General features: G+C 36.5%; 3 protein-coding genes and 1 pseudogene across 3 annotated transcripts; 1 reads left to right on the top strand and 3 right to left on the bottom strand.

Moving 5' to 3' along the window:
* Positions 1-5,311: 5,311 nt before the first annotated feature.
* LOC118037610 (uncharacterized) lies at positions 5,312-12,726 on the bottom strand. The gene is made up of 6 exons (XM_035043647.2): positions 11,734-12,726; positions 10,923-11,063; positions 9,071-10,829; positions 7,542-7,852; positions 6,074-6,931; positions 5,312-5,989 (listed from the first exon to the last, which is right to left on the bottom strand). Exons 1-6 carry the CDS (start codon positions 12,709-12,711, stop codon positions 5,951-5,953), a joined length of 4,086 nt encoding a protein of 1,361 aa, XP_034899538.1. The 5' UTR covers positions 12,712-12,726; the 3' UTR covers positions 5,312-5,950.
* Positions 12,727-15,256: 2,530 nt separating this feature from the next.
* LOC118037638 (uncharacterized exonuclease domain-containing protein At3g15140) lies at positions 15,257-18,143 on the bottom strand. The gene is made up of 6 exons (XM_035043686.2): positions 17,718-18,143; positions 17,315-17,517; positions 17,000-17,080; positions 16,220-16,345; positions 15,948-16,077; positions 15,257-15,578 (listed from the first exon to the last, which is right to left on the bottom strand). Exons 1-6 carry the CDS (start codon positions 17,997-17,999, stop codon positions 15,381-15,383), a joined length of 1,020 nt encoding a protein of 339 aa, XP_034899577.1. The 5' UTR covers positions 18,000-18,143; the 3' UTR covers positions 15,257-15,380.
* Positions 18,144-19,153: 1,010 nt separating this feature from the next.
* LOC118037611 (E3 SUMO-protein ligase MMS21) lies at positions 19,154-21,429 on the bottom strand. The gene is made up of 7 exons (XM_035043648.2): positions 21,261-21,429; positions 21,107-21,178; positions 20,569-20,679; positions 20,374-20,484; positions 19,909-20,048; positions 19,676-19,758; positions 19,154-19,599 (listed from the first exon to the last, which is right to left on the bottom strand). The coding sequence occupies exons 1-7, from the start codon at positions 21,366-21,368 to the stop codon at positions 19,451-19,453; spliced, it is 774 nt and encodes a 257-aa protein (XP_034899539.1). The 5' UTR covers positions 21,369-21,429; the 3' UTR covers positions 19,154-19,450.
* A 122-nt stretch (positions 21,430-21,551) lies between these two features.
* On the top strand, positions 21,552-24,493 carry LOC118037639 (uncharacterized; annotated as a pseudogene).
* The last annotated feature ends 560 nt before the right edge of the window (positions 24,494-25,053 follow it).

The raw sequence follows: 25,053 nt of genomic DNA, 5'->3' as shown, positions 1-25,053 counted from the left end.
GAAAGAAGATCCACTAACAATGTTGGACCAACATCGTTAACATCCCTAAAGACATGCACCTTTGTCTCACTTATATATAGTAACTCCCCTTGGCCTTGCGCATGTTAATAATACATTTGCACAAATTTCTGGCTTCACCAATAGTTAGTCTTTCCAGTGCTTTTCAGAAACATTCCGAAGTTACTGATCAGAGACATTATATCATGCACGGCTTGGATGGGCGGATCCTGCATGCAAAAAATCTGATCATGTTATAGAGAGCTGACAGGGACGAATTAGTTTCTTGGAGTGTCTGAATTTTTGAAAAATATCTGGCCATCCAAAAGTCATGGTGTTTTTTGAATTTCTCCGCTAGCAATGAGACAATCCATTTTAATTTACAAGAAGAATTAATTATCTTGCTTAATGCACCATCACCTGCTTTTAGTAGAGAACTCCAAGTAAATTTCAAATAAAGGTTCCAAATACAAAATCACCATGCTTGGACCTCGACCAAAGTTGAACAGGCATTGCATGCATATGGACTATTGGGCCATAAAACTGGAACCCTTCGCAGTACCATGCATGGTAGTAGTAGTATATTCATGATAGAAGAAGAGCTGCTTGAAAGTTGAATTAAAGGCAAGTATAATATATAGAAGACTGGTCATTCTTGAGAGAGAGAAATGGATGGTTTAGAGGGTCAAATGGAAGGGCTTAGTCTATATAATAAAAAAAGGAGAAATGGATAGAACATTACAGTAGCTGTCATAAGATACTTCTAGTGTGAGTAAGTGATTATTCTTTTGCTGTTTGCTTGGCTAAAGCCTTTGGTTCTGCCACTAACATCGTTGTCACTGATCTCTACCCGATCTGAAGGTAATATATTTTTTCAACAGCCTGGATGCTAGATATATTAACATCATTTGTTGGATCATGGATCCATTCTAACTGGTTTTCATTACAAATAATACATACCATAATACGAAAGTACAATCAGAGAGCTGAAAGAAACTTTAGAGAGCTTGAGGAGCTTGGATGGTGTAAACGCACATACCATGAACAAGGACCCGCTTTCTCAGTTGGAAATTATTTGACAGGACAGAGTTTAATTTTCCTCAAACTGCTCTTATATGGATTGAAGAAAACAATATTCGCCAATTGGGTAAGTTCATCTAGAACCACTTGCCTCATTAAATTCTCATTAGATAGTTATTTGAAATTAAGGAATAAGTGATAATTGCACATTTTCTATTCCTATCTTTAGAAGTCGTCAAAAGGTTGGTGAAGGGCTTCCTGAAGAGTGCACATGATACATTGGAAGAGAATGAAGAAATTCATGTGATTCACAAGACCACGTATCCATATAAGAAGTGGGAAATTGAGAAATCAGCTGAGGATGCTGGGCTGTTCTTGGTTAAGAAAGTTAATTCAGAGTTTCTGATTATCCAGGATACGAATATAAATTGGATAGGCTCTTGTGCTGATGAGACTTTTGTTGTTGGGAACTGTTGTATCTTCAAAATTTGCCTGGATTACAATTGCTTGACGCAATAAATTCATGCACCGAAGGCCTGAATATGTTTCGAGTAGAAACCTTAAGTTCCCCTCATCCTCATCGATACAACTATTGACATTGATACTCTTCGCATAAGCGAAGATGCAGCAGGATTCAAGTTGAAATCCTGTTTTTGCCATCCTGAAAAGAATCTACTATCTTTTTGCAGACAAGTATGATACTGTGTGCTTTGAGATGGCTTTTTCTTCAAATAGTAAATCCATCCAAGTGAATAGCACACTTCTGTAATCTTTATCAGATTGCTTAGCTCAAGGCTAATATTGAGCTCCAATACTATGGCCATCTTCTATTCTGCTTTGATATGTCATATGGTTTTCATCTTGGCTGATTAAAATTATGCCATTAAGTCACTGGAGCTGTTCAGCTTGATACTCTTGTAGCTCAATTATTCAGATTTTTCTGAGCCCTGTGCTTGTAATGTAAACCTCTTTCCCCAAGTTGGCTCCTTTCCCTTGTAGTGTTTTAGTCAATAAATTTCCAGTTTATCGGGAAAAAAGAAGTGTTTCAAGTTTCATTTCAAACTTATTTAGTCCAATGCAATTTCACATTTCTGTTTGGTCTAGATGTGCCTGGGACTGGTTTTTCTTGAGCTTGAAAGTGATAACCTAACTGTTTTTGGTTACACACATTTATAGAAGCATGGAACTCAAAGATGTATCAAGGATATTTGTCTTACAGGAAGAAAGCTGCAACTATCGTCTCTTCAAGCAAATCTAGTAGCTCATCTTCTAGCTTAATATGGCACGAAACACAAGATTGATTTCCGTTTCTTTTCTTTTTATAAGAGATATATTGTGATTGTTTCTCATGGATGTCTTTCAGTGCTTTTGAAGATATGAATTAATGGAATCCAATTTATTTCTTCAGAAAAAGGACTACAAAGAAATATCATCACTCAGAATTCTTACAACTTCATAGCGTACAGCGAAGAATGTCTCCGTAGAACATGGCTTTTTTCTCTTGTTTACCTTTCCTTTTGTCTATGCAAATTATAACAAATGAAAGACTATTATTTCCATGCCCTACACTTCTGCTTCTTCTTTTTTTTTCCCTGTTCTTTTCACTGGTGACTAGCTACAATTTTTTTAGTAAAGCCTCTCATTAGTATGATCTCCAGCTGGTTTGATCTCATAAATTCGTACAGAATGGTGACTGAATCTATGTGATTGATTGGTGGAGTTTACTCCTGGGCTAGCTGCTGCACTGGATTCCTGAAACGTGACTGGTTTAGTCTAAATGAGCCTAAGCCATATGAAATAATTTCTCACAAATGGAAACATAATGATGTATTCTTCCACCATAAAGTCACCCTCCGTTGGTCTTTTTTTTAAAGAGTAGACTTCCTGTCAGCTGTTTCATCTCTCATCTAAAATTCTTTTCCTTCAACCTAGAACCGGCCATTTTCAACAGAAGAGAGAGCCAAATAGAAATTATGGATAGTTTAGAGAACCAAATGGAAATGCTTAGCATAGATGATAACAATAAGGAAGAAAAATGGATAAGGCATTATAGCTGTTGTCATAAAATACTACTGGTAGGAGAAGGTGATTTTTCTTTTGCTGCTTGCTTGGGCAAAGCCTTTGGTTCTTCTGTAAACATAAAATACCATGATGCTGAAGTATTCAAGAGCTGCAACAAACTTAAGGGAGCTAGAGGAACTTGGATGTGCTATAATGCATGGAGTTGATGCACATACTATGAGCAAGCATCCTCTTCTGAATCAGAAGTTGTTCGACAGGATAGTCTATAATTTTCCTGCTACAGCTCTCAAAAGGAGTGAATCAAATACTCGCCAAATTGAGTAACTTCAGCTAAGACGATCGACTAATGCTACATTTCACCATAGGTCATTTGATGTTTTTGGTTCTCAAGGTATAAATGGCAGGATTTAAACGTGAGACTTCTCTTTTGTCTGCAATTTTATATAATGTTTTGTTTTGAACTGCTAGGTCAAAAGCAAGATTGGAAAATGTTTTTATATTTGACTGTGTAAGAACATGGAATTAATCAAATATTTTGTTTCTATTTTAGCATGCTGGAGGTAGGGTACTCCACGACAGGGTGATCCTTTGATGTCAGACTTGGTAACCATAATTCAATTTGCTTTGAAATCAAGTAAGTCCGAAGAGCAGGCTTTATACCAAGTAAGCAAGTGAAATCAGAACCAAATCTATTAACTACTGGAATCAAAGCTGAACAATTTCGGACAGTCTGAAAGTTTTTCAGAATTCCCATGTCAAGCTTCATAAAAATGATTTGTCTGATTACTTGGCAATTAATATCAACCTTCTGTGATTGCTGAGAGCACTGAGACCCATCAACAACGATACTGCAACATCATGAACACCCTCTGCTGCTGCTCTTGCTTAATGTTGATTGAGGAGCGAGGTTTTCCTGAGTTATACCGTGGAAGACACGGAATATGGATGCATAATTGGACATTATATTTCATCCTCAAGGAATAATCTTTCTATTCCCTTCCCATTTCCTTGTCTATCCAAACAAAGAGGTTCAAGCCCTGCCATTTCCTTCAAGCACTTGCCTTTAATAACCTTCCCTTCTTTTCCCCTCCTATCCATACACAGTTGGGCAGTGCTTTGTTGACAAAAAGCGGTTCAAAATATCCCACAACTCAGATACATTATTAATAAGAGGGTCAGGGACTCTGCTGGCAAGACTTTACCTGCTGGAAATTGCCTTACCTTCATGCAACATTCTCTTGTCGCTCCATTGACATTCCCCACCACCAAGACAGGCAATCAAAACCCAAAATTCCAGTCCCCTGCTTTGCAAGGAAGCCACCGACACGCTTGGTGACAATGATGGTAACAAATTATTGTCACAGCATACATGAATGGATGATCTGCAACAACGCGGTAACAACTTGCCAGCATTCTTTTTGTAGGGTGGCTTCTTATTATTTTAAACCTTAAACTTACCCAATCACTTTATCCCTTTCTATCTTCTAGCAAGCTGGTAATAGACTCAACCACGGGGTGACCATCCATGATGTTATTGTCAGATTCTGTAATCTTGGTAGTACTTGACTTGAGAATCACGAAGAGTTAGAGCTACAATTAGAAAACAAAGCTCTTTGAATTGCTGACAATGGTAAACAAAATAAACATCAACTTACTGACAAAATTTTGATTCTATATAGGAAGAGGATATAAACCTACAAACTGTGTTAAGGACCCGAGTTGCCATTGCCAGGCAATTCCAAGCTATGCAAAATCAACCAAAAGGTTGCTTCATCATTGCTACTGATTTTACAAGAGAACAAAGGCACAAAGTCTCATATTTACAATGGAAAGAAACATCCTCGGTGGTATCTACAAGGACAAGAATGCCATCTCTGAAAATGAATTTTGGGTCGAGTCCAAACTGGGAGCCTGGCGAATGACTTGCTTTCACAGTTACAGATTCGAACACAGAGTGACAACCACATTCTGTTGGGACAATTGAACTATCTCCAGAACTTTTACATTGACAGCTATGCAATTCTGAGAAGCCATCATATCTTTCAGGATTTCTATCAGAGCTTTCCTTGAATGAATTGCTGATTTCTTCAGTAACATCAATTTTTCTAATCACTGAAAGAAGATCGACTGACAATGATGCAACAGCATCGTGAACATCCTCTACTGTCAAATTGCTCTTGTTTAATGCCAATTTGCAAGCAAGGAATTTCTGAATCATGTCGTGTACAGCATTAAGACATACAGAGCAGCAGCGATACAAACACACACAATGCCAGAATTAGGAGGACAGCTAGTTTCAACCAGAGAGACGTCAATGTCTTCAGCATGCTCGCTATGGTTAGGTTCAGTATCATCAAATGTTACCATTCCCTCTGCAGCCAATCCATTACTCTGATTGCAGGAGCTCCCAGGGTCAGAGAGCTTTAAGGCACCCAATTCACCTGAATTGCAGAGACCATTCTCAGAAAAGGGGGCAGGTTCTGTGAGTGTACATCCATTAGAATGTTTCAAGGTTTCTGAATTTCCATCAGTAACTGCAAGATTTTTAGTAATTTCAGGTTCACTTTGTCTGTGAGAGGTCCCATTCTGCTTATTTGCAATATTACAAGCCAACTGATTATCAGCAGGAGAATTTTGATGGTTATCAGTTTTGGCACCTTCAAAGAGGATGGTATGCTGTTCTGATCCATCTTCTGAAAGTACAGCTCTGTCCTCAAGGTTAAGATCACAGAAACCATTTTCTACATTATTTGATTCACCTCCTTCCTGATTTTTATCCGAAAACCCCTTGGGACTTTCTTCCAGCCTTTCACTTTCATGGAAGTTTCTATCAGGAGTGTCTCCCTTGTGCTGTCTTTCAACAGAATCATCTGCACAGGTATCATTACCTGGGAATTCCATGGTTTTCAGTTTAGCATTTGCCACTTTCACTTGAGTGTCGGGCTCTAAACTGAAATGAGAAAAAAGGTTGTGAGCGATCAAGCTACTAGTGAAATGGATGAATTAACAAACAAATGATAACAGTCCACCGTACCTCTGCAGTGCATAATGCCCAGCTGTTGACCACATCTTCCAGGTAAGCCACTTGTGATAGAAGACGAACATATTGATATCTATCTTTCCCAGCCTGAATTTTTTCATTAACTTGTCCAACTAGAAGCTCAAGAACTTTCCTTACCTCAAAGGAGACCTCTCTAAGTGAATTGTACTCACCCTTGTATGCTGATAAACCAACAGCAAGTAACCCTCTGACTAAACCTGATCTCTCTTTGCTTTTAATATTGCCAGAGCTACAAGCAGCAGCCACCTTATCTAATGAGTTACAGGGACGAATAATGCAAGAATTGAAAGGCCATCCCTTCCAAGGACCACTAACATCTGCACAAGGACCTTCTTTAAGTTTAGATGTGACCCAACAAAGTTCAGCAAAATGAGGATACCGCAGAACTTGATAGCCAAATGTAGAGATTGCCAACAACATGCTTGATTTTCCTTTCGAACTTCTATTATTGGGTGGTGGTGGAACATTTAAAGGACCATGAGGACATTGTGTGCCAGCCTCATTTTTAACAACTGAACAAAGATTTTGATTGTCATATTCTGCATTTGAACAAGCAAGAATGGAATCACAAGTTTTATGATGTTTGGGTATATTTGTAGGGATGTGAGCTTTAAGATGAATCAACTGAACAAATGGTTGAATTATGTCCCTCAATAATGCTTCTGCTGAAAGACTGATCACTGTATCATGGTTGAAATTCCCATCAATATAAACAGGAAATCGGGGTACTGTGTGCTCCAATGGAGTTGAATGCCTGCTATTCGAGCTATTGTTTTCAAAGAAATGCCTTATTCTTTGGGGAAGTTCTGAGGATGGAAGCTCTGAGGTAGCCTGCAGCACACAAACATGCAAGGAAATGGACTGAATGGCACATAACAGCACTCTCTAATCAATAGCTAAACTAATCAATCTCTATCAGAAAAAAACACTAGTTTTGATAATATATGAAGTGATTTGGTATAGTTTTAGAGATTCTTGCACAGGAAAAACTGATGCACATGCAAACTTTTATGTAGTACAGGTTAAAAGACACTGCAGATGCGAAAGGTTGCCTACTAGTAATAAATAGAATTCACTCAACATACAAGAACATTGTTTTCATGGGTAGACAACCAATTCCCAACTTGAAAACCTTTAGTCAAAGTTATTGGTTCTATGCCAAGAAAGCATTTTTGTATCTCATTTTCATTATACAGTATACACGTTATGCTATAAGTTGATTACTAATTCAGTTGCACTTGCAGAATCCTAATTAAATTTATATTTGTTGAAACAGGAAGAATAACATGTACTATAATATCCTTCAAGATTCCCTAGAGTTAATTTCATATGAAAATTTCAATTACGTATTGTGAGAGTATTGCTAGATAAGTAGAAAGTGTATCTTGTCGCATACTTTTAACATGAGATATCAATTATCCAAAAAAAATCAAACTCATACCAGAATCATCAAGGAAGTAGACACGGATATCGATTCCACCTGCTCAACAAATGAGCTCCAGGCAGGTGATATACTTCGGGCAGCATCTTGAGGTTCTGTCATTTCAGCCGGTATACATTGATGGATGGGTGACTCATTTTCCTCTTCCACAACTTGACTGTTTGTCAAAGAGGATTCTTTCTCCTCATAAACTTGATGGTTAATTGAAGAAGATGCATCACCGTCGTCATTAACTTTATGACATGTCTCCACAGCCCACAAATCAATTCTTGGCAGGAATATCATGCATGATTGGAAACTGGCACACTTCACTGCCAGGGCAAATAGATAGGAGTGAGAATTCATGCAAGTGCATTTTTGAGTTTGTGTCTTAAGCTACAAAGGTCAAGAAGAGTTGACAAAGACAGCCAACTCTGTGTATCCTTAATCACAGGGAGAATATTATTTTATGCTGAAGGTACTAAACTACAAACTAAATTGTATGTCAGTCCTAAAGACCAGTGTAGTTTTTTCAAGTTACCAATGAGTTCCCATGTGTCTTCCCCACTCCTCCATAATTACCAAAGAAAGGAAGTCAAGGGCAAATTATGAAAACCAATCAATCTCATTATGTGAGCATTTATATATCAGTATGAATTTAATTTGCGAGTTCTACTCCTAAATAGATAGATGGCCTATGACAGCAAAAAAATATGTATATGCTTTTTATTCCAATAAGACCAACTGAGAGACTATTGAAACCTTTAAGGAATTGTGTGGTGCTATCCAGGTGCTAGATTAGATACCCAGTGTTTTATGTCCAAAGCCAGAAGTTTTACAGTCAGTTCTCAGCTTGACTAGCAGTTAAAAGTTCTGTTAAAGTTTAAAAGGAAAAAAAATAAAAATAAACAGATATGTCAAATTGATAAGGGACCAAATTAGAGAGTTCAGTAGCTACTAAAATCCTTCAACAGCATCTAATTCCAATATTAATTGTTGTGGCCAGGACAGGAATCCCAAGTACAAGGACATGATATTATATATGACATTTAAATACATTACTGGATTCCACATCATATAGTCAGCAAAGCAGATCAAAGAGTTGAAAAAATCCTTCACCTTGTGTACATTTGAAAACTAACCTTCATTTAAGGTCCACAATAACAGGCCAAAACATGTGTACATTTGAAAACTAACCTACATTAATAAATAGATGAAGATCTTGGCCATTTTCTAGAAGGTAATAGTGTTTTTTTGGAGCAACACAAAAAAGGAAATACTGAAATACTCTTAAAATGATAAATTTGCAATACAAAACAAAGAGCGATGTTTGCTGGAACAGTCAATTAAAATACTCAAGCTAACTCTACAGCAATGAAAAAAAATGCACTCCAATCCCAGGAATTGAGTAGAAAACAAAATACAAGGTTACTATGCAAACATTGTGATCATGAATCTCGTGTAGCTGAAATCATGAATCTTGCCAACAAAATATGGAAGAAAGAGAAAGAGAAAGAGAAAGAGAAAGAGAGTGTGCGAGAGAGGCTTACTTAATATTCTTGTTATTCCTTGCACCATATCACCATGCCCCTCTTGTGAAACAGTAGCCAGATCAACCTTCTGAATTTCAACATTTCCGACAAAACAATGAAGAAAGCAAGAAGAAAGATGCTTCTGGCCAGATCTGGGACTCCCAGCTATCAATACTCGAAATCCAGATTTCTTGCTCGATGCAAAAGAAACCTCTCGAGAACTAGTGTGCATGCCCCTATTATGAACTGCAGAAGGTTCAGCCTGAACACTTTCAGCATCAGTTTCATCTGCAAAGGCATCAGTATCAGCACAAATAACCTCTCTAGTTAATATGCCAACACATGAAAGTTTCCTCCATAGCTCCTTGGCAACATCTGCTTCTCTAAGGAAACTGTCAATGTGAGACCACCAACGATCAGTAGGCATATTATTCTTCTCTAAAGAAGAAACAATCAGAGTTTCAAACATTTTTGCAGCTTTCAAAAGAGTAGGAGGCAGCCAGAGGTGTTCATGCAGATACAATGAAATAAACAAGGTGGATAATGGCTGCAAAAGACATGGAATGAGGTGAGTGGGAAGAGGGGAGGAGACCAAATCATAAGCAGCTATCCCTGCTTCTCTACGAGAGCAAGGGGGTGGGGAACAAGCTAAAGCCTCCAACCAGTCCCTCTCTTCCACTGTAAAAGCTGGAAGAGGAATGCGTTTAGCACCAGGAGATCTATCGCCTGCAGCAGCTAGCATTTTGTGCAAAGGGAAATTCCTCTTCAAAGCAATAATGGCAGCTTGAGTACAAAGAGCCTGCAGATCAGCACCAGCAAAACCTACAGTTTGTCTTGCAATCCACTTCAGCAAAGACCCAGTAACAGGTTTAGGCCAACTTCGTGTGTGGAGGGAGAGAATCGCAGCCCTGTCCCCAACTGATGGCAATGGAAAGTAAATCTCCCTATCAAATCTCCCAGGCCTACGTAATGCTGGATCAACAGCCTCAGGACGGTTGGTTGCACCAATCACTATAACTGAACCCCGGGATTTTAAACCATCCATAAGAGCAAGCAGTGTGGATACAACTGAGCTGTGAGTCTGATCTTGCTGCCTTGAACGACAAGGTGCTAATCCATCTATCTCATCAAAGAATATAATTGAAGGTTGACATCTTTCAGCGACCTGAAACAGGAGCCTCAGTTGGCGCTCAGCATCCCCAACATACTTTCCTAGGCAGTCTGCACCTTTGCGAGCAAAATATGCTATTCGTTTATCACCACGAGCACATGAACCAATTAATGCCCGCACTACAAGAGTTTTACCTGTTCCAGGGTACCCATGCAAAAGAACACCCCTAGGAGGTGTAATCCCTAAATTACTGAAGAACTCAGGATATAATAGAGGCAAAATTACCACTTCCTTCATGCATTGGATGACATTTTGAAGCCCTGCAACAGACTCCCAGCCCTCAAATAGTTTTCCACCATCAGTGTCTGAGCCTCCAATGTACACAGGAGCAATTCTCAACAAATCCCGATGAAGCCTCTTGCTTTCACGTTTTAAAAACTCTTCATCCTCACCACAGTTCTCCAACCATTTTTCTTCCGCTTCAACATCCTTTCGCCAAGCATCATTTGAAACCTTCCTGAATTGTAACTTCATTTTCTTAGCTTTCAATTTCTTTATCCACATTGCATGTTGATTACCATAAGGTTGGAAGAGATGCCGATGATATGTGCATGCTATAAGAAATTTTCGATGGTCAAAAATGCAGCCAGTGGCTCGTGCACAAGGCTGGAAAAATAAAATAATATAAGCAAGAAAAAAATAAATCAGAATAAAAACCAATACAGAAGAATGTTTTGCACAGCAAATAAAATAACCAACCAAGTGGTAAGTTTTCGGACACCGATCAACACGACATCCAATAGTTGCCCCTGGCCTTCCACAGCGGCTGCATTTTAATGCTTTGCCTCTGCAAAGTGCAGCCCTAACATTTTTCAAGCAACCCAAGCCAGCAAAATAAACCTGCAAACACAGATCACAGGGTATGGAGATTTACTGCAACATAATAGTCAGATGGAAGCACAAATTAATGTTTAAAAACTCCCAGTTCTTGCAGCAAATCTACTAGCTCATAAAACAAGATAGAAGAACCCATTCAATACACTTACATAAAATGAATGTCCATGAAAAATTAAAAAGTAAAGGTTGTAGCTTACTTCCAAAATATATATTCCATTGTTTACTTCCTATAATATGCAAGACTAACTGTGGTCTATTGTTGAGCCCTAACACTTTGAACAGACAACATCAGTTTAAATCATGCAAAGGGAACCATCATTGTGATCAAGGAGCACTCATGACCATTAAAGTTGCTGTCAATACAATAATAGCATCTCATCGGAGTAACGTGTCAACAGCCCCTCTCTGTTTTTTTTTTCTTTTTGTTTTTTTTCTTTTTATCGTGTATTGACAACCTAGGACAACTGATCACACTACAACGCACTTATAGCAATCCTCAAAGACATAACATATCTTGAGTGAAAGGGTATTTATTAAAACCTAAATGAAGGGAATAATAAACAACAGAAAGTGATATTCAACGAACTAATGTCTCTAGCAACTGACATTTACAATCATGGAAAATTCACAAAGTAAAGCAAAAATAAATAAAACTGGTTATAGGAGACTGCACCTCTGGACTCCATACAGCACAGTTTTGATGAACCCAGATTCCAGCAATACCATAACGATCATTTATAGGACCCAAGAGACGACCAAGCCACCCTGGTTCATCACCAAACCCATCCCATACATCATATTTTACGTCCTCTGAAGATGATGAACCACTATATGCCTCATTTTCACTCTCACCGCCATCTTGCACCAACCTTTTAGGTGGTTTACCATCATTTCCACACCCACACAAACCACAGCATCTACCCTGTTTAATCTTTGATCTGCCAAGACTGCTGGTTGAATCACGCTTCATTTTGTCCACCTTCACATCTTTCTCACCCTCTAGCTCATCCAGTCCACCTTTGTTCTCCACCTGCTTTGTCAAATCTACATACTCTTCAACAACATCTTTTTCATTTTTATCACAGCACCCTCTGTCCTCCACCCCTTTTGTCAAATCTACATTTTCCACATCATCCTTTTTAATCTCGCCAGCACCACATTGTCCATCCTCCAATTCATTCACCAAAGCCCCATTAACCTCATCAACATCCCTCTCATTTTCTGCATCCATCCTCACCAACTCCTCCATTTTCTCATCATCCTCTACATTTTCCACGTTCTCATTTCCATCATCCTTCCTCTCCAATTCCAAACCATCCAATATCTCTTTCTCCTCCTCTCCCTTTACCTGCACACCATCGTCATCCCCTATTTCCTCCTCATTTCCACCATCAATTTCACCACCCAAATCCAGCACACTCTCATCACTATCATCACTCCTCACGACCTCCATCTCATCATCTTCCTCACCCTCCTCATCCTCATCGTTCTCACTCACATTTTCACTATCGTGCCCATTCCCACCCTCTTTCTCCTCACTCTCCAGCCCACTCAATGCCTTAACTCTCCCCACCCTCTTCGAACCCATAACAAACTTGCCACCATCAAAACCCCCCTCTCCCTCACCCAATTCACTCTCCCCCGCCTCCATGTCATCAAAAAGCTTCCTCCTGCTACTCTCCCACTGCTCCTCCCTTCCCAGCATTCCTCCCTCTTGTCCTCAACCTCGACCTCCAACTCCCGGCGTATCATCCAAATCCTCTTCTCCTTCACTATCCTCCTCCTCCTCTATAACCCTCTTCGAACTACTATTGCCACTCCTTAAACTACTATTGCCGATCTTATAACTACTATTACCACTCCTTAAACTACTATTGCCGATCTTATAACTACTATTACCACTCCTATAACTTTTACTAACACCCAAATTCACTTTCTTATTCATCTTCTTCCGTTTCTTAGCCGGTGGCGGTGACACATCAAGCAGCTCAGGTGCCCGCCTGACCCGTGAACTCCGTCGAAGCTCCAAGTCAGCAGCCTGACCCGACCCGGATTTTTCCTCATTGAGGGACTCGCTATGGTTCTGATTATACACGGTTTCACATATCGCATCGAGTCTCTTGTGCTTCTTTCGAAGCCTAGCGCCCGTAGGCGAAGAACTCGATCCCAAACCCGAACCCGATTTCAATTGCATAATATATAAAACAATATTATATATAAATATGACTGAATAGGCGTGTGCATATATGTATATATGGACTTTTAAGAGAAAAAAGGGTTCATCGTGTTGTTTTGGAAATGGATTTTGATTTTGGAGGGATTTGAGGCAGAAAGTTTTGAATATGAGAAGCGACTCACTGAGTTGGACCGATCCGAGTTTGGGGTTCTGGAGAAATTTGGGGCTCTGTTTGATTTTTGTGTTTATAAGGCAGAGTTTAGGGCTTGTAAAGGAGAGGTTTTGAACTAGTTTTTTGAGCCTTGTACCACGCGACTGAACTGACGTGTAGTCAACGCGTGGGAGGGGTTGTCCATTGATGCTGGAATTCTTTCGGAGAGTGCGGCACGCGCCAAGAAGAGAATGAATACTGTTGTGCTTAAGTATAATTTTGCTCCCTTTTTTCTTCAATTTTCTTTTTCCATGCAAGAATTGCCGCCAATTATTGATTTCTCCATCAATAGGAAAAAAAAAAAAAAAAAATCAAGTCCCAAGGTTTTTTTTCCGTTAATACAGTGATGTGCAGTTGAAATCAAGGTTCTCAATTTTTTTCGATTGATGCATTGTTTTTTTTAATAGAAAATTATATTTTGATTTTAAAGTATTTAGGTGCTGTTTTGGGATTATGTTATTATACATGTATACTCAATAAATATAATTTAAATTTAAAAATAAATTAATTTTAAATTATATAATTTAAATTATAAATAATAATAAAAATGAGAGAGTTAAACTAACATGACCGACTAACTTGAAAAGTCAAAAAATAACTTGGATAACAGGTAAAAATATAATTTTACTAAAAATTAAAGATATTTTTTTAAAATAAATATTGACACAACAATATATTAGATTGATCCAAATCATGTAATTATAAAATGATTTAATTTTATTCTGGTTAATTTGCAAAACACTTAATCATGGTCATGAAATTAAAATAAGTTAATTTAAAAAACTCAAACAAATAACAAAACTTAATTCATAATTAACCAAATGTTAAAAAAGTTGAACAATGAAATTGAAAAAAATAAATCAATTAAAAAATAGATAGAAAAATCGAGTCAATTGAATTAACTTGTCAAATACATGACAAGGGTTGTGAAATTGAGATAACCACAAAAAAAAAAAAACAAAACAAAACCCAATGAATTATGAAGTACAATATTTAATAAACCAAGTGATAAATAATGAAATTAAAAAAAAAAAACAAAAAAAAAAAAAACTATTTGGCCGGAAACGTTTTAGTAGGAACAGAACCAGAATGTTTTAGTTGGAATTTTGGAATGAGTCAAGATTTAGAGCGAAATAAAATTTATTCTAGTTTATTCTGTTTTTTTTTTTTAATTGAACCAAGATATATCAACCATTTTAAATGGAATAAAACAAAATTAACAACCTTGCTTAAAACTATGTTTATTCCAATTATATTTTTAAAAGTATTTAGATAATCAAAATATATTAAGTTTGGCATAAATCCAGAAATATTAAAAACAACAAAGTCATAATTTTGTAAATTTTTTAAAATGTACTTTTCTAAATTATAATTATATAATAACCATAAAAAATACCACAATATCAAACACACATTTAGTTTTTTCTTGGTTATAATAACAATTTTAGTTTAGTTTTAGGGATGTTTAAGTTACACCAATAATCAAGTTTTAATTTTAGATTCAATTGCAATCAATAAAGAATCTCGAAATCTAACCACATGATATTTTTAATAATTTAACTGTAAAGTATCAAGATATTTTTAATAATATATCCTACCTAAAATACATGATATTTTTTTTCTCTCATGCCCTTTTCCAAAATTTGAATTCAAGATTTTTTATAATTTTTTTCCCCATGTAAATTCAATTTAGAAGTTGGCATGAAACAAAGGTCTTGTGTTTAGTACATCAACTAATACAAATAAATTTAGTAAAAATGTAGGAATGTTTAGCGAGCGTGTGTAAATGATTTGTTGTTGGCCTGTGCATTGTTCTCTTTCTAGTGCTCATCTTTTTGCTCTCCTAAGTTTTGAAGGAATACTCAGCTCTTACAACTTCATGATGAACAAAGAAAGGTTTCCAAAAACAGTTGCAGAGCTAGAACCAATAACATTATATGCGATTCTTGTACAGAAAATTAACACTTCCTGGTGACTCCGGCTTCCTCAGGGCGGTAATCGGCAATACTGCGCCATCAGCTAGCATCCGTAACAAGACTCTTGCTATATTCTTTGTGTCATCAAGACCAAGATGGTGACTTCCCACCATTGGTATTTTAAGCTGCGACATCATTGTCCTCATTCCTCTGGCCTGTCATCAGTAATGAAGGTTAAACATAAGGAAAGAAAGAATAATTGCCATCAACCAGTAATAATCATGAAGGGGGTCACTTGTACCCAACACTAATCGAAACTATGATTAATTTATAGTTGATAGCATAAATAGCAAATTCAGAATGGCAAGTGCTAATCGGAAAAATCATTAAGAGGGTTCGCAAAATGAAAGCAAATTCAGATCTATGCTCTAAGCTTTTGGCTTGGTTTGTATTGGATGTCAGCAGCATTAAACCTAATGTAAATACATAAAAATCCTTTCTTCAGACATGATCTTAATTTTCATGACTAGAATTATGAATGATGTGTTATGAAACCTTAAGAGTCAAAAAATCAGTGTGCATACCTCATTTCTTGGATTATAAAAATTTTGATAGACATCTTTCAGGTTGATCCACTCCATAAAGTATGGGGGGAGCTTCAACTTGGACACGGAGCATTGATGAGGGACCTGTGTTTTCACATCCCAATTTCCACTGATACCAGATCAGAACACCAAGTGGATATTATTTCACAAACCAGAAGCAAGAAGCCTATTTTATTATTTTGAGGGTGCCCTTGGCCCCCTTCACAATATGTCTACTTAGAAGAACACAATTGGTTTGAAGATAGACTCACCAAGTTACAAAAGCTGCTCGATTAAGGCGCCCACCGCGAGTCTTTTCCCACAAATTATGTTGCGTCAACCATGATTCAAATTGTTGAAGAACTTCATTAAATGGGAGGGCTGTATCATGCCACACACTGCAAATGCATGTAAGACGGGTCAATTTTCCACCGGACACATAGAAAACTAAGACCATGTTCAAGATGAATCATTGCTATTCCAAACTCATTCCATGTAGAATAACTTATAATACAATAGGAAAATTTAAGTTAATGGAGGTGTAATTACCAGAAAAGGAAAAATATTAGTAGATTTGCCAATGGTGGTGGAAGCATGGAGATCAAGAGGAGATGCTAACGTTGCTAATAGCATCATAGAAACTGTATATACTAAACTATTAGTAAAGCAGCTAACAGGGCTGATATAACTCAAAGGAGCTTACATACTACTGATTTTCCAAAACAAAACATGTTATGTTCTTGAGACAGCTACAACCAGTCATCAGCATCAATCATGCATAAACTAACTACAGAAAATCGCTGGTTTCACGGCCCATTTAGTATCCATCAGCAACATCACTGATATCACTAATCTTAGATATATTGAGAGCCAATAAATATAAAATAATCAGTTTGCAGTTGTTAATCGTCAAAATAGTATGCACAGGTAAGAGCTGAGGAGGAACTACACAAAATCATCAACACGCTTTTGTGACCATCAGAATTTTGCTTCCTAAGCTAAAAATGGCTCTGCTAATAATAAAGACATGAAAAGCAGAAAGGGCATCATACCGATCAACTCCAAACTTTCCATATTTGTTGTAAATATATTCATTTACTCTTTCCTCACTCATTCCTGTAGGCCTTACAAACCTGTAAAGTATAAAAGAAATTTTGAGAATACAAAACAATGCAAACTCGCAGATCATGCTACCAATTTATTTACGATTGTTCCCAAACAAACACCATTAACAATGTAACATTTACGGTGCAATAATTTACAGTATTAGAGAAACTCCATTCATATATATCTAAACTCTTCAATTTAACTTAGACAATAAAGAAACAAACCATTAGACGTTGCCTTAAAAAGAAAAGAGTGTTAACCTGTGAAACAAATCGACAACACCCATATTTTTTGCATCGATTATCAGCACAGGAAACTCAAGAATCTCAACTTTCCCTTCCAAATCAAACACCAAGAAAAAGTCAAAATCTTGAGGCCTTTTTCGTTCAAAATCAGCAGCACTCACTTGAAAATCCCTAGAGCAATCATGATTAAACCTCTCTACATGAACAGGGTCATCAATCTGAATAAAAACCACAAAAATCCCATTACCAATCACAGTTCAAAAGTCCAAACCTTTCACAAGTTTAACAAAATTAACAATAGAAACCCACAAAAGTTTGCACTTATTTATCTAAGTTTAGCTAATTCTCAGCAGAATTAACACTGGAAACCAGCAAAAGTAATAATTGCTAATAAAAGTTGAAAAGTTTGAAACTTTACCTTAGTACACTTGCCATGTGTGTGATATAAGCACATAGGCTTCCATCTATGAGTGGCATTGGGATTATTAACAGGAGGAGAAGGTATTAAAGAGGGAAGTGAAAGAGGGGGTTGTGCTTGTGTTTGGGAATTGAAATCAGTGTATGTACGGGCAGTTTGGTAAGTGGGTAATGATGGGGTTTTGGATACCGGGATAAAGGGCGGGTGGAGAAGGTGAAAGCAGTTGTTGCTGTTGTGAAGATATGAAGGAACCCTAGACAGAGGAATCCTAGGGAAGGACATGTTTTGTTGGTGCGTGTCAAGGTTTGAATCGAAGAGGAAGGGACTTGGGTTTGTGGGCAGGTAAATTTCTGGGGGTAATGAGGGGTCCTCCTGGATAGAGGATGTTGCCTTTCTTTTCAGGTTGGCGTTGTACCTTTGAGTTCATGATTGACCGGCTTACGGACTGTAAAGATGAATTTAGGTGGATTTAAAAATAAAAATTTTAAAAAAAACTAAAATCATATATTTTTTTTTAAAATCAACGAATTAATAATTAAGTTTTATTTATATTACTACATCAATTCGAGTTTTTAATTAGTTTAACCAAGTTTTTTTTTTTAATAAGGAACATTCTAGGTTTTAAACTAACCAAATTCCAGATTAGCCAATCATACTAGTCTAAATCTTTAAATAATGTTCATAATATAAAAATACCTAGTAATTACTTCTTTGAACTACTTTAAAAAAAAAAACATAAATAAAATAATTTTTATTATTTTTTACGAGTCCATACATTTATTTTAAAAAAAAAAAAAACCCAAAAAAAGTAAGATTTAGTACGATCTAACTATGAATTTACATGGAATTTACTCGATCACTTTTGTTTTGAGTTACAAGCTTTCAATTCCATTGTTTGTTAACTTGAAACAAGGTTTTGTGCTCGAGATTTAGGAGCTGCTTGTTCTAACTAACTAGCAGCTAAATATGCTTGTTCTATTGGATTAGTTTTTCCATTTTCTTGGGTTTGGATGTGTATTTTTTTACCAATTTATGATGGGTGCTTTGTCTTTTGCATTTAAGCTAAATTTGCTCTCTTTGTGCAAAAGAGAAAGCTGGGCTTTTAAAGGGCAGGCTTGAATCCTTAGGTCTCTGATGAACGCTAATTAGTTCATGTTTAGCAATATTAACTCTAATTTTTTTTAGAAAAGAAAATTTTGTTTGAGTATGGTTGGTTCGTCCCGATTTGAGCTTGGGGCTTAATGTATCCAAGTGAAGGAGAATGGTGCAAAGAAAAACATGAAAAAAATTCTTACCTGTTTCTTTACACGGGGATCCAAATGAAATTACTTGCTCGTTATACGTCAATACAACATTGAACATCATTTTCCAATGATTGTGCTTGATTTGGATTCTTTTGCATTGATGGGATCACAGATGGAAGACGAAGATGAGGTTGATGAAGAAAAGTTTCAGGCTTAGATTTGAATTCAAGACTGATTAGAAATTCAAGTCATACATGTTCCTGCAGGATCGCAGGAATTACATGGAACAAGAGAAATGCATGATTCTAACCAGCAAATTATAGCAAGTAAACTAATTGCAAGCAAGAGAGAAACATGTTTGGGAAAGATGAATTAGGACAAGCTTTGAATTAAAAAAAATATATACACAGTTAACTCCTACAGCAAAGGCTGTAGCTAGTTCAAAATCCTGAGAGGAATACGACTACGTTCTAGCAGCAGGTGCTCTCATCAATCCTCCTCTTCATCGTCTGTCATTGTGAAATCTTCTACCAGAGTAGCAGTCATATTTTCTTTGCTCATTGAGCGCATTTCCTCAATTTCAACAAGTAATAGCGGATCAGAGACCACTTTATCTTGCCGCAAATACCTGGGACAGCCTGAGAGGTAGATCCATGGTCAAAAGTTAGACTCGTACATCAAATTCACAAAATAAAACAGGTGAATATGGGATACCTGTTACGGGGCATTTGGCTTGTGCATTTATGGATATGTAGCCCATGATTGCTTTCTTTTCATACACATGCTTGCAATCCACACTAGACCAGGGAAATAGTAAACATGACAAGTTTTGAAACGTAAGAAATAAGGTCAGATCCACAAAAGCTTCCATCTTAAACAACTCGGCAATTTTAATTATTCTAACTGGGCTGCTATAGGAAGATAAATTTGAAGTAAAAATACAGTACCCGCAAACTGGTTCTGCTAGTTCAGTTATTGGCTTTCCACTCAATGGGCAAGTGATATTCAAAATGGTGGACTGGGTACTTGTCATTACAATGTCCTCGTGCTCTTCACCCGGCATTGGTTGTCCTGAATGATGAACATTCTGTGGGAGAAGACAAAAATGGAACACCAAAACCAGTGGTTAAGCACAATACAACACATCTAGAATCAAGAAACCAAGAATTCTACACTGAGCTCACTAAGCAAGGCCTCAGTGACATCAACAAACCACAATCAAGTAATTAACAGCATTATATTAATGCAGCAGAGTGCGGATGAAGTCCCCCACTTAATGATTCGACCACTGATCTCAAAAACTAACAGGAAACTGAAGATCATGTTACTGCTAGAAAATAGTCATGTGATGCCTTTGCAAAGTGCAATAAAGCAGGAAAGAAGTCAAAATCAATTAATGTCAGGAAATGTACCCAGACAGCTTCTCGAAATTGACGCAGTAGAGGATGATTCTGTGGGGCTGAGGATTTATTACCCTTAAACTTCATAAACTCATCGTTAAGCAACTTTTTGAAATCGGTTAGCTGCATTTCAAACACCAAACCAATGTACGTCTGACAACATGCAAAAAACAGAATACTAAAAATCAACCGGAAAAAAAAACCCACCTCTGCCCCAGGCTGGTATGTGTTACCAACAGATTCAATTGCAGAAGTCTGATACGTACAATCTTCATAAGTCGCTAACAACTCAGCAACAGTGTTTTCAAGTTCATTCACCTAAAATTCCATATAGTCATCAATAAACTCAAGATGTTACAAAGAAAACAGAAGATCAGCTTCATTCACGAAGAAGTTCAAGCCCTCTCCAAACCCTTTTATTTTTATCTTTTGTCATTCAAAGCGAAAGCTAGATATCCAAAATCCCAAACTGAATTTCAAGAAAGATATCTACATGAAGCCAAAAGGAACTACTAAATCAAAAGCACTAATTAGTTAGAAATCAAGCAACTAGCTCCCTCTAATTAATTACAATCAAAGCAGAGCCCATTTTACATCACGAAGTTCCAAATAAACCCTTAATTACAATTTTACTAATTAAAACCAGTTACCCAAAATCCCCATTATTTAAAAAAAAACTTTGAACAAAGAAATCAAACTCTTTAAAAAAAGCAAATATTTTTTTTTCTTTTTATAAAAAAAGTACTTTTGCAGACTCGTTCTCTCTCTCAAGATCAACTGCGATCTCCTTCATCATATTGAAAACCTTCCTCATTTCCTGTACAAAAGCCAATTCAAATTAGGGTTTCAAAGGTGGGTTTAAGAAATTGGAATCGAAGTGAGGATTTTGAGAGACTTACAACGATGAGAGATTGGTTCTCCGAGCAGAGCATCGAAGCGGAGGTTGTCATTATTCCGGAGGCAGAAGGAACATCGCCGCCGCCGCGAGGAGCGGAGGTTGATGCCATCTATAGGATCCGATTCGTTAGTGGCCGGGCAGTGTGTTTTTTGGAGATTTAAAAAGGAGGGAAAGGAGATTTAATAATTGTTTGGTTCAGGATAAAGTTGAGTTTGGTGAAGCGGGTCCCACATAAATTAAATTTTCTTTAATGTTTGCCCGGGGTTACCATAAAAGTCCCTGCCCTGCTCGTCTCCTACAGTTTGTAAAGAAAGGCAAAAAATGGAGAAACGTATATCTGATCAATAGATAAACCAGAGCAACCATCTACCCAGTATTCGCCAAACTCTTCCATGATCACAACACAAGCCTGCAGAAAAGGCACCATTAGACTTCTTCCTTATTTCAGTAAGTTCGATGCATTTGTTATTTACTGCGCTAGTTACTTCATTTTATTTGTTATGATTATCGATCTGTTGTTGCCATGTTCAAAGCGTGGATTTGGTTAGTTCAACTGAAAGTGGGCATAGCACATAGTAAGAGCTGGTAGAAATGGAAAATACATAGTTTCTTACTGGCTTACTTCAAGGAACTTACTGTGCATGTAATTGTTGGTTTATTAGTTCATGATAGAATGCAATGACTAGTTAGGTTTTTTTTTATGCTTCTGGAATGGGTTCTAGCAATTTGTACTTTTTATACGGTAATTTTTTTTTTTTAATTTCTGACATGATTCATAATATATCTGCAACTATTTATCATTACTGTTGTTAGTGAATTAGCCATCAAAATGTTGACATTAATGTGTCATAATAGTCTCCATAGAATTTGATTATCTTTAGTTCATTGTCATGAAAAATGGTCTTCACCGACAACTGAATTGGTCTTTTCATGCCACTACTAGAGTTGGTTTATCTACACTCCTGCAATGCTCCTCTAACTCACCTTGTGCAAGGGAAAATGATAACATTTGAGAGATTATGAGTCTGAATAAATGATTAACCTGTAGCACATGACTGAAATTTTTATAGAATAGTGGGGTAGCGGGCAATGATTACTTTTTGTTCACCATCACTATCATTTTCATACGGGTATCATGTTTTTGGTTTTATATTCCTAAGGCAGTCAGGAGTTAAAAGAATAAAGTTTGGTAAATTGCTTACAATGGCTTGGCGAGCTGGTCATTTTAAATTTATTGTACTATAATGCAATTTTTGTCACTTTCTCTTCTCTTTTATGATTGTGTTTGTTTTTGAATTGTATAACAAATTAAATGACATTATGTGTGCATCTTTGTATTCTTTAAGTTCTTCATACCTTTTGTTTTAACTATATTGTCTCGAAATTTTTCATCTCACACATTCTGGATACCATGTTCCTGTTCTGTCAAGCTTTTGGTAACTATACATGTTATTTGTTTGTATTACAATCCAACAGTAACATTCATACTGCTTGCACATTCATCCTAACATACTATAACTAATTGTATTTTTGTTTTTAGTCTTTGTAAGAAACATATGGATGGGTCGGAAAGTCATGACAAAGCTTCTTGGACCAAGGCAATGTTGCACACATTTTGCGACATATGCATCAAAGCTATTGAGAAAGGGATGAAGCCTCATGCTCATTTTGACAAAGCTGGATGGAAATATATTATCACTGCATTCAAAGAAAAAACTGGACATTTGTACACTAAATCACAACTGAAGAACAAATGGTACGGAATTAAAAAGGATTGGAGGATTTGGAAAAAGCTAATATCTGAAATTGGTGTTGGATGGAGCTCTGAACTTGGTACAATCCCTGCATCTGATGAATGGTGGACAACTAAAATACAGGTCTATTTTTTAGTAACTTACTATCTTAAATTGATTTTGTTTTCCTTAAAATCATGCAATCTTAACTTGAATTTAACTATATTTTGTTTATCATTGTTAGGAAATTAGAGGAGCAAGGAAGTTTAGGCATGTCGGCATAGAGCCAACATTGTGTGCAAAATATGACACAATGTTCAGTAACATTGTCGCAACTGGACAACATGCATGGGCTCCATGTCAAGGAATGACTTCTGAAGAAGATCAAGGTGGTGATGGACTGGTAAATTCAAGTAATATTGACAAAAATCTTGAGGAAGGAAGTGGCGATTCAGAGGAGGATTTTATTCCTGATTTTGTGGAAGATGTTAGTAGGATGGTGGCTGGTTGTAATGTCCCAAACAGCAGTAGCAACCACAGTAGTGTTAAGAGAAAAGCTACTGAAACCTCCATAATGCAACCTCAAAAAAAAAAGAAAGGGATCTGGAATGGAAGCTAAGATATTATCATGTTTAGATCGACTTATTGACAGTGTTTTGATTGCTAGTAATTGTACAATGCCTTCAAGAGACAAGAAAGGGTGTAGCATTCAGGAGGTAATGGAAGAGTTGCATTCAATACATGATGTTGACTTTGGAAGTCCAATACACCTCTTTGCAACAGAATTCTTCTGTGTAAGAAGCAGAAGGGAGATGTGGAGAGCAATGGGAAATCTTGACAGAAAATACTCTTGGTTGAAAATAATGTATGAACAGCAATCAAAACAGTAGAAAAAAGAGGTAAATTTCTATCTTTTCATTTGAGTTTCCTAATTTTACATGCAATAATGCCTTAAGTGATGTCATTATTTACAATTTATTCTTTGAAATTACTATTGTTTGTGTGTTGTTTGTCTTTTCCTTATTAAATATGTTGTGTGAACCATATGTTAATATAAGTTATATTTTTTTAACAGCTTCTTAGAGGGAAAAACAATGTTATTGCTGTCTACTGCTGTGTTCTTGGAAGGACTGTAATGGCATGATAACTTCACGTTGAATGGAATGGATCAGGCTGTAAATTTTCTATTTTCTGTTCTTGACAAAGTTTATAATGACCTGCTGTTAAGTTCTCTAATGTGAACGTAATGTCTTATTTTGATATATTGTAATGCTATTGTAATGGTTTTGTGTAGTAATTGTAATGACATTTGTTAGGCCTATTATAACAGCATATTTTGGTAATCTAATTGAACAATGATTACTGTTTTAACATCATCTATGTTGAGAACAGGTCCTGAATTAGGTTGCAATTCATGTAAAGTTTCATAATCTACCGAAATTGGTTTGTTTGGTCTGTGTTCTTGGGTGGATGTAATTCAAGCTATGCATTTCATAAGAAATCCTCTTATTTTTTAGCTGGAATTTGCAGTTATATATACAGTCACCATCATCTTGTTATTTTTTTGGTTAGTTTTGCTATGCTCATTCCATTGACCTCTTATTTTTTAGAGATAAATTATAAGTATAAAGATATGTTAGTCTCTTATAATGGCCTAATATTCACAGTGAATGATATCCCCTCTTTTCAATACACGGTTTTTGATTTGTTTGGAAGCTTTTGGATTGATTTATTTGTTATATTTTCTTTTTAAAAAATATATTTATTTAAGTATTAGAAAATCTCTATCTCCACCAAGAAAAAACTTTTACCGAAGAGTAGTCAATATTTGAAATTTTGGATGTTTGGTACATCAAGATGGTAATGTTGCAATTGAAATCTCAAATAAAATTTCTCTTATTCAATAAAATCTTTGGGATAATTTCTTTTTTGGTCAAATTATGTATATTATTAACATTGAATGAGCTATAAGAATCTTGAGAATATAATGCTGAATTAAAATAAGAAGCTTAGCCGTTTGATTATAAAATCTATTATTTAACTCTTGTAATTAAAAATTAA

This window comes from Populus alba, chromosome 6, assembly GCF_005239225.2.
Source record: "Populus alba chromosome 6, ASM523922v2, whole genome shotgun sequence".
Taxonomy (NCBI): domain Eukaryota; kingdom Viridiplantae; phylum Streptophyta; class Magnoliopsida; order Malpighiales; family Salicaceae; genus Populus; species Populus alba.
The sequence above is the reverse complement of the archived record's forward strand: the minus strand, read 5'-3'. Positions and strand labels throughout refer to the sequence as shown.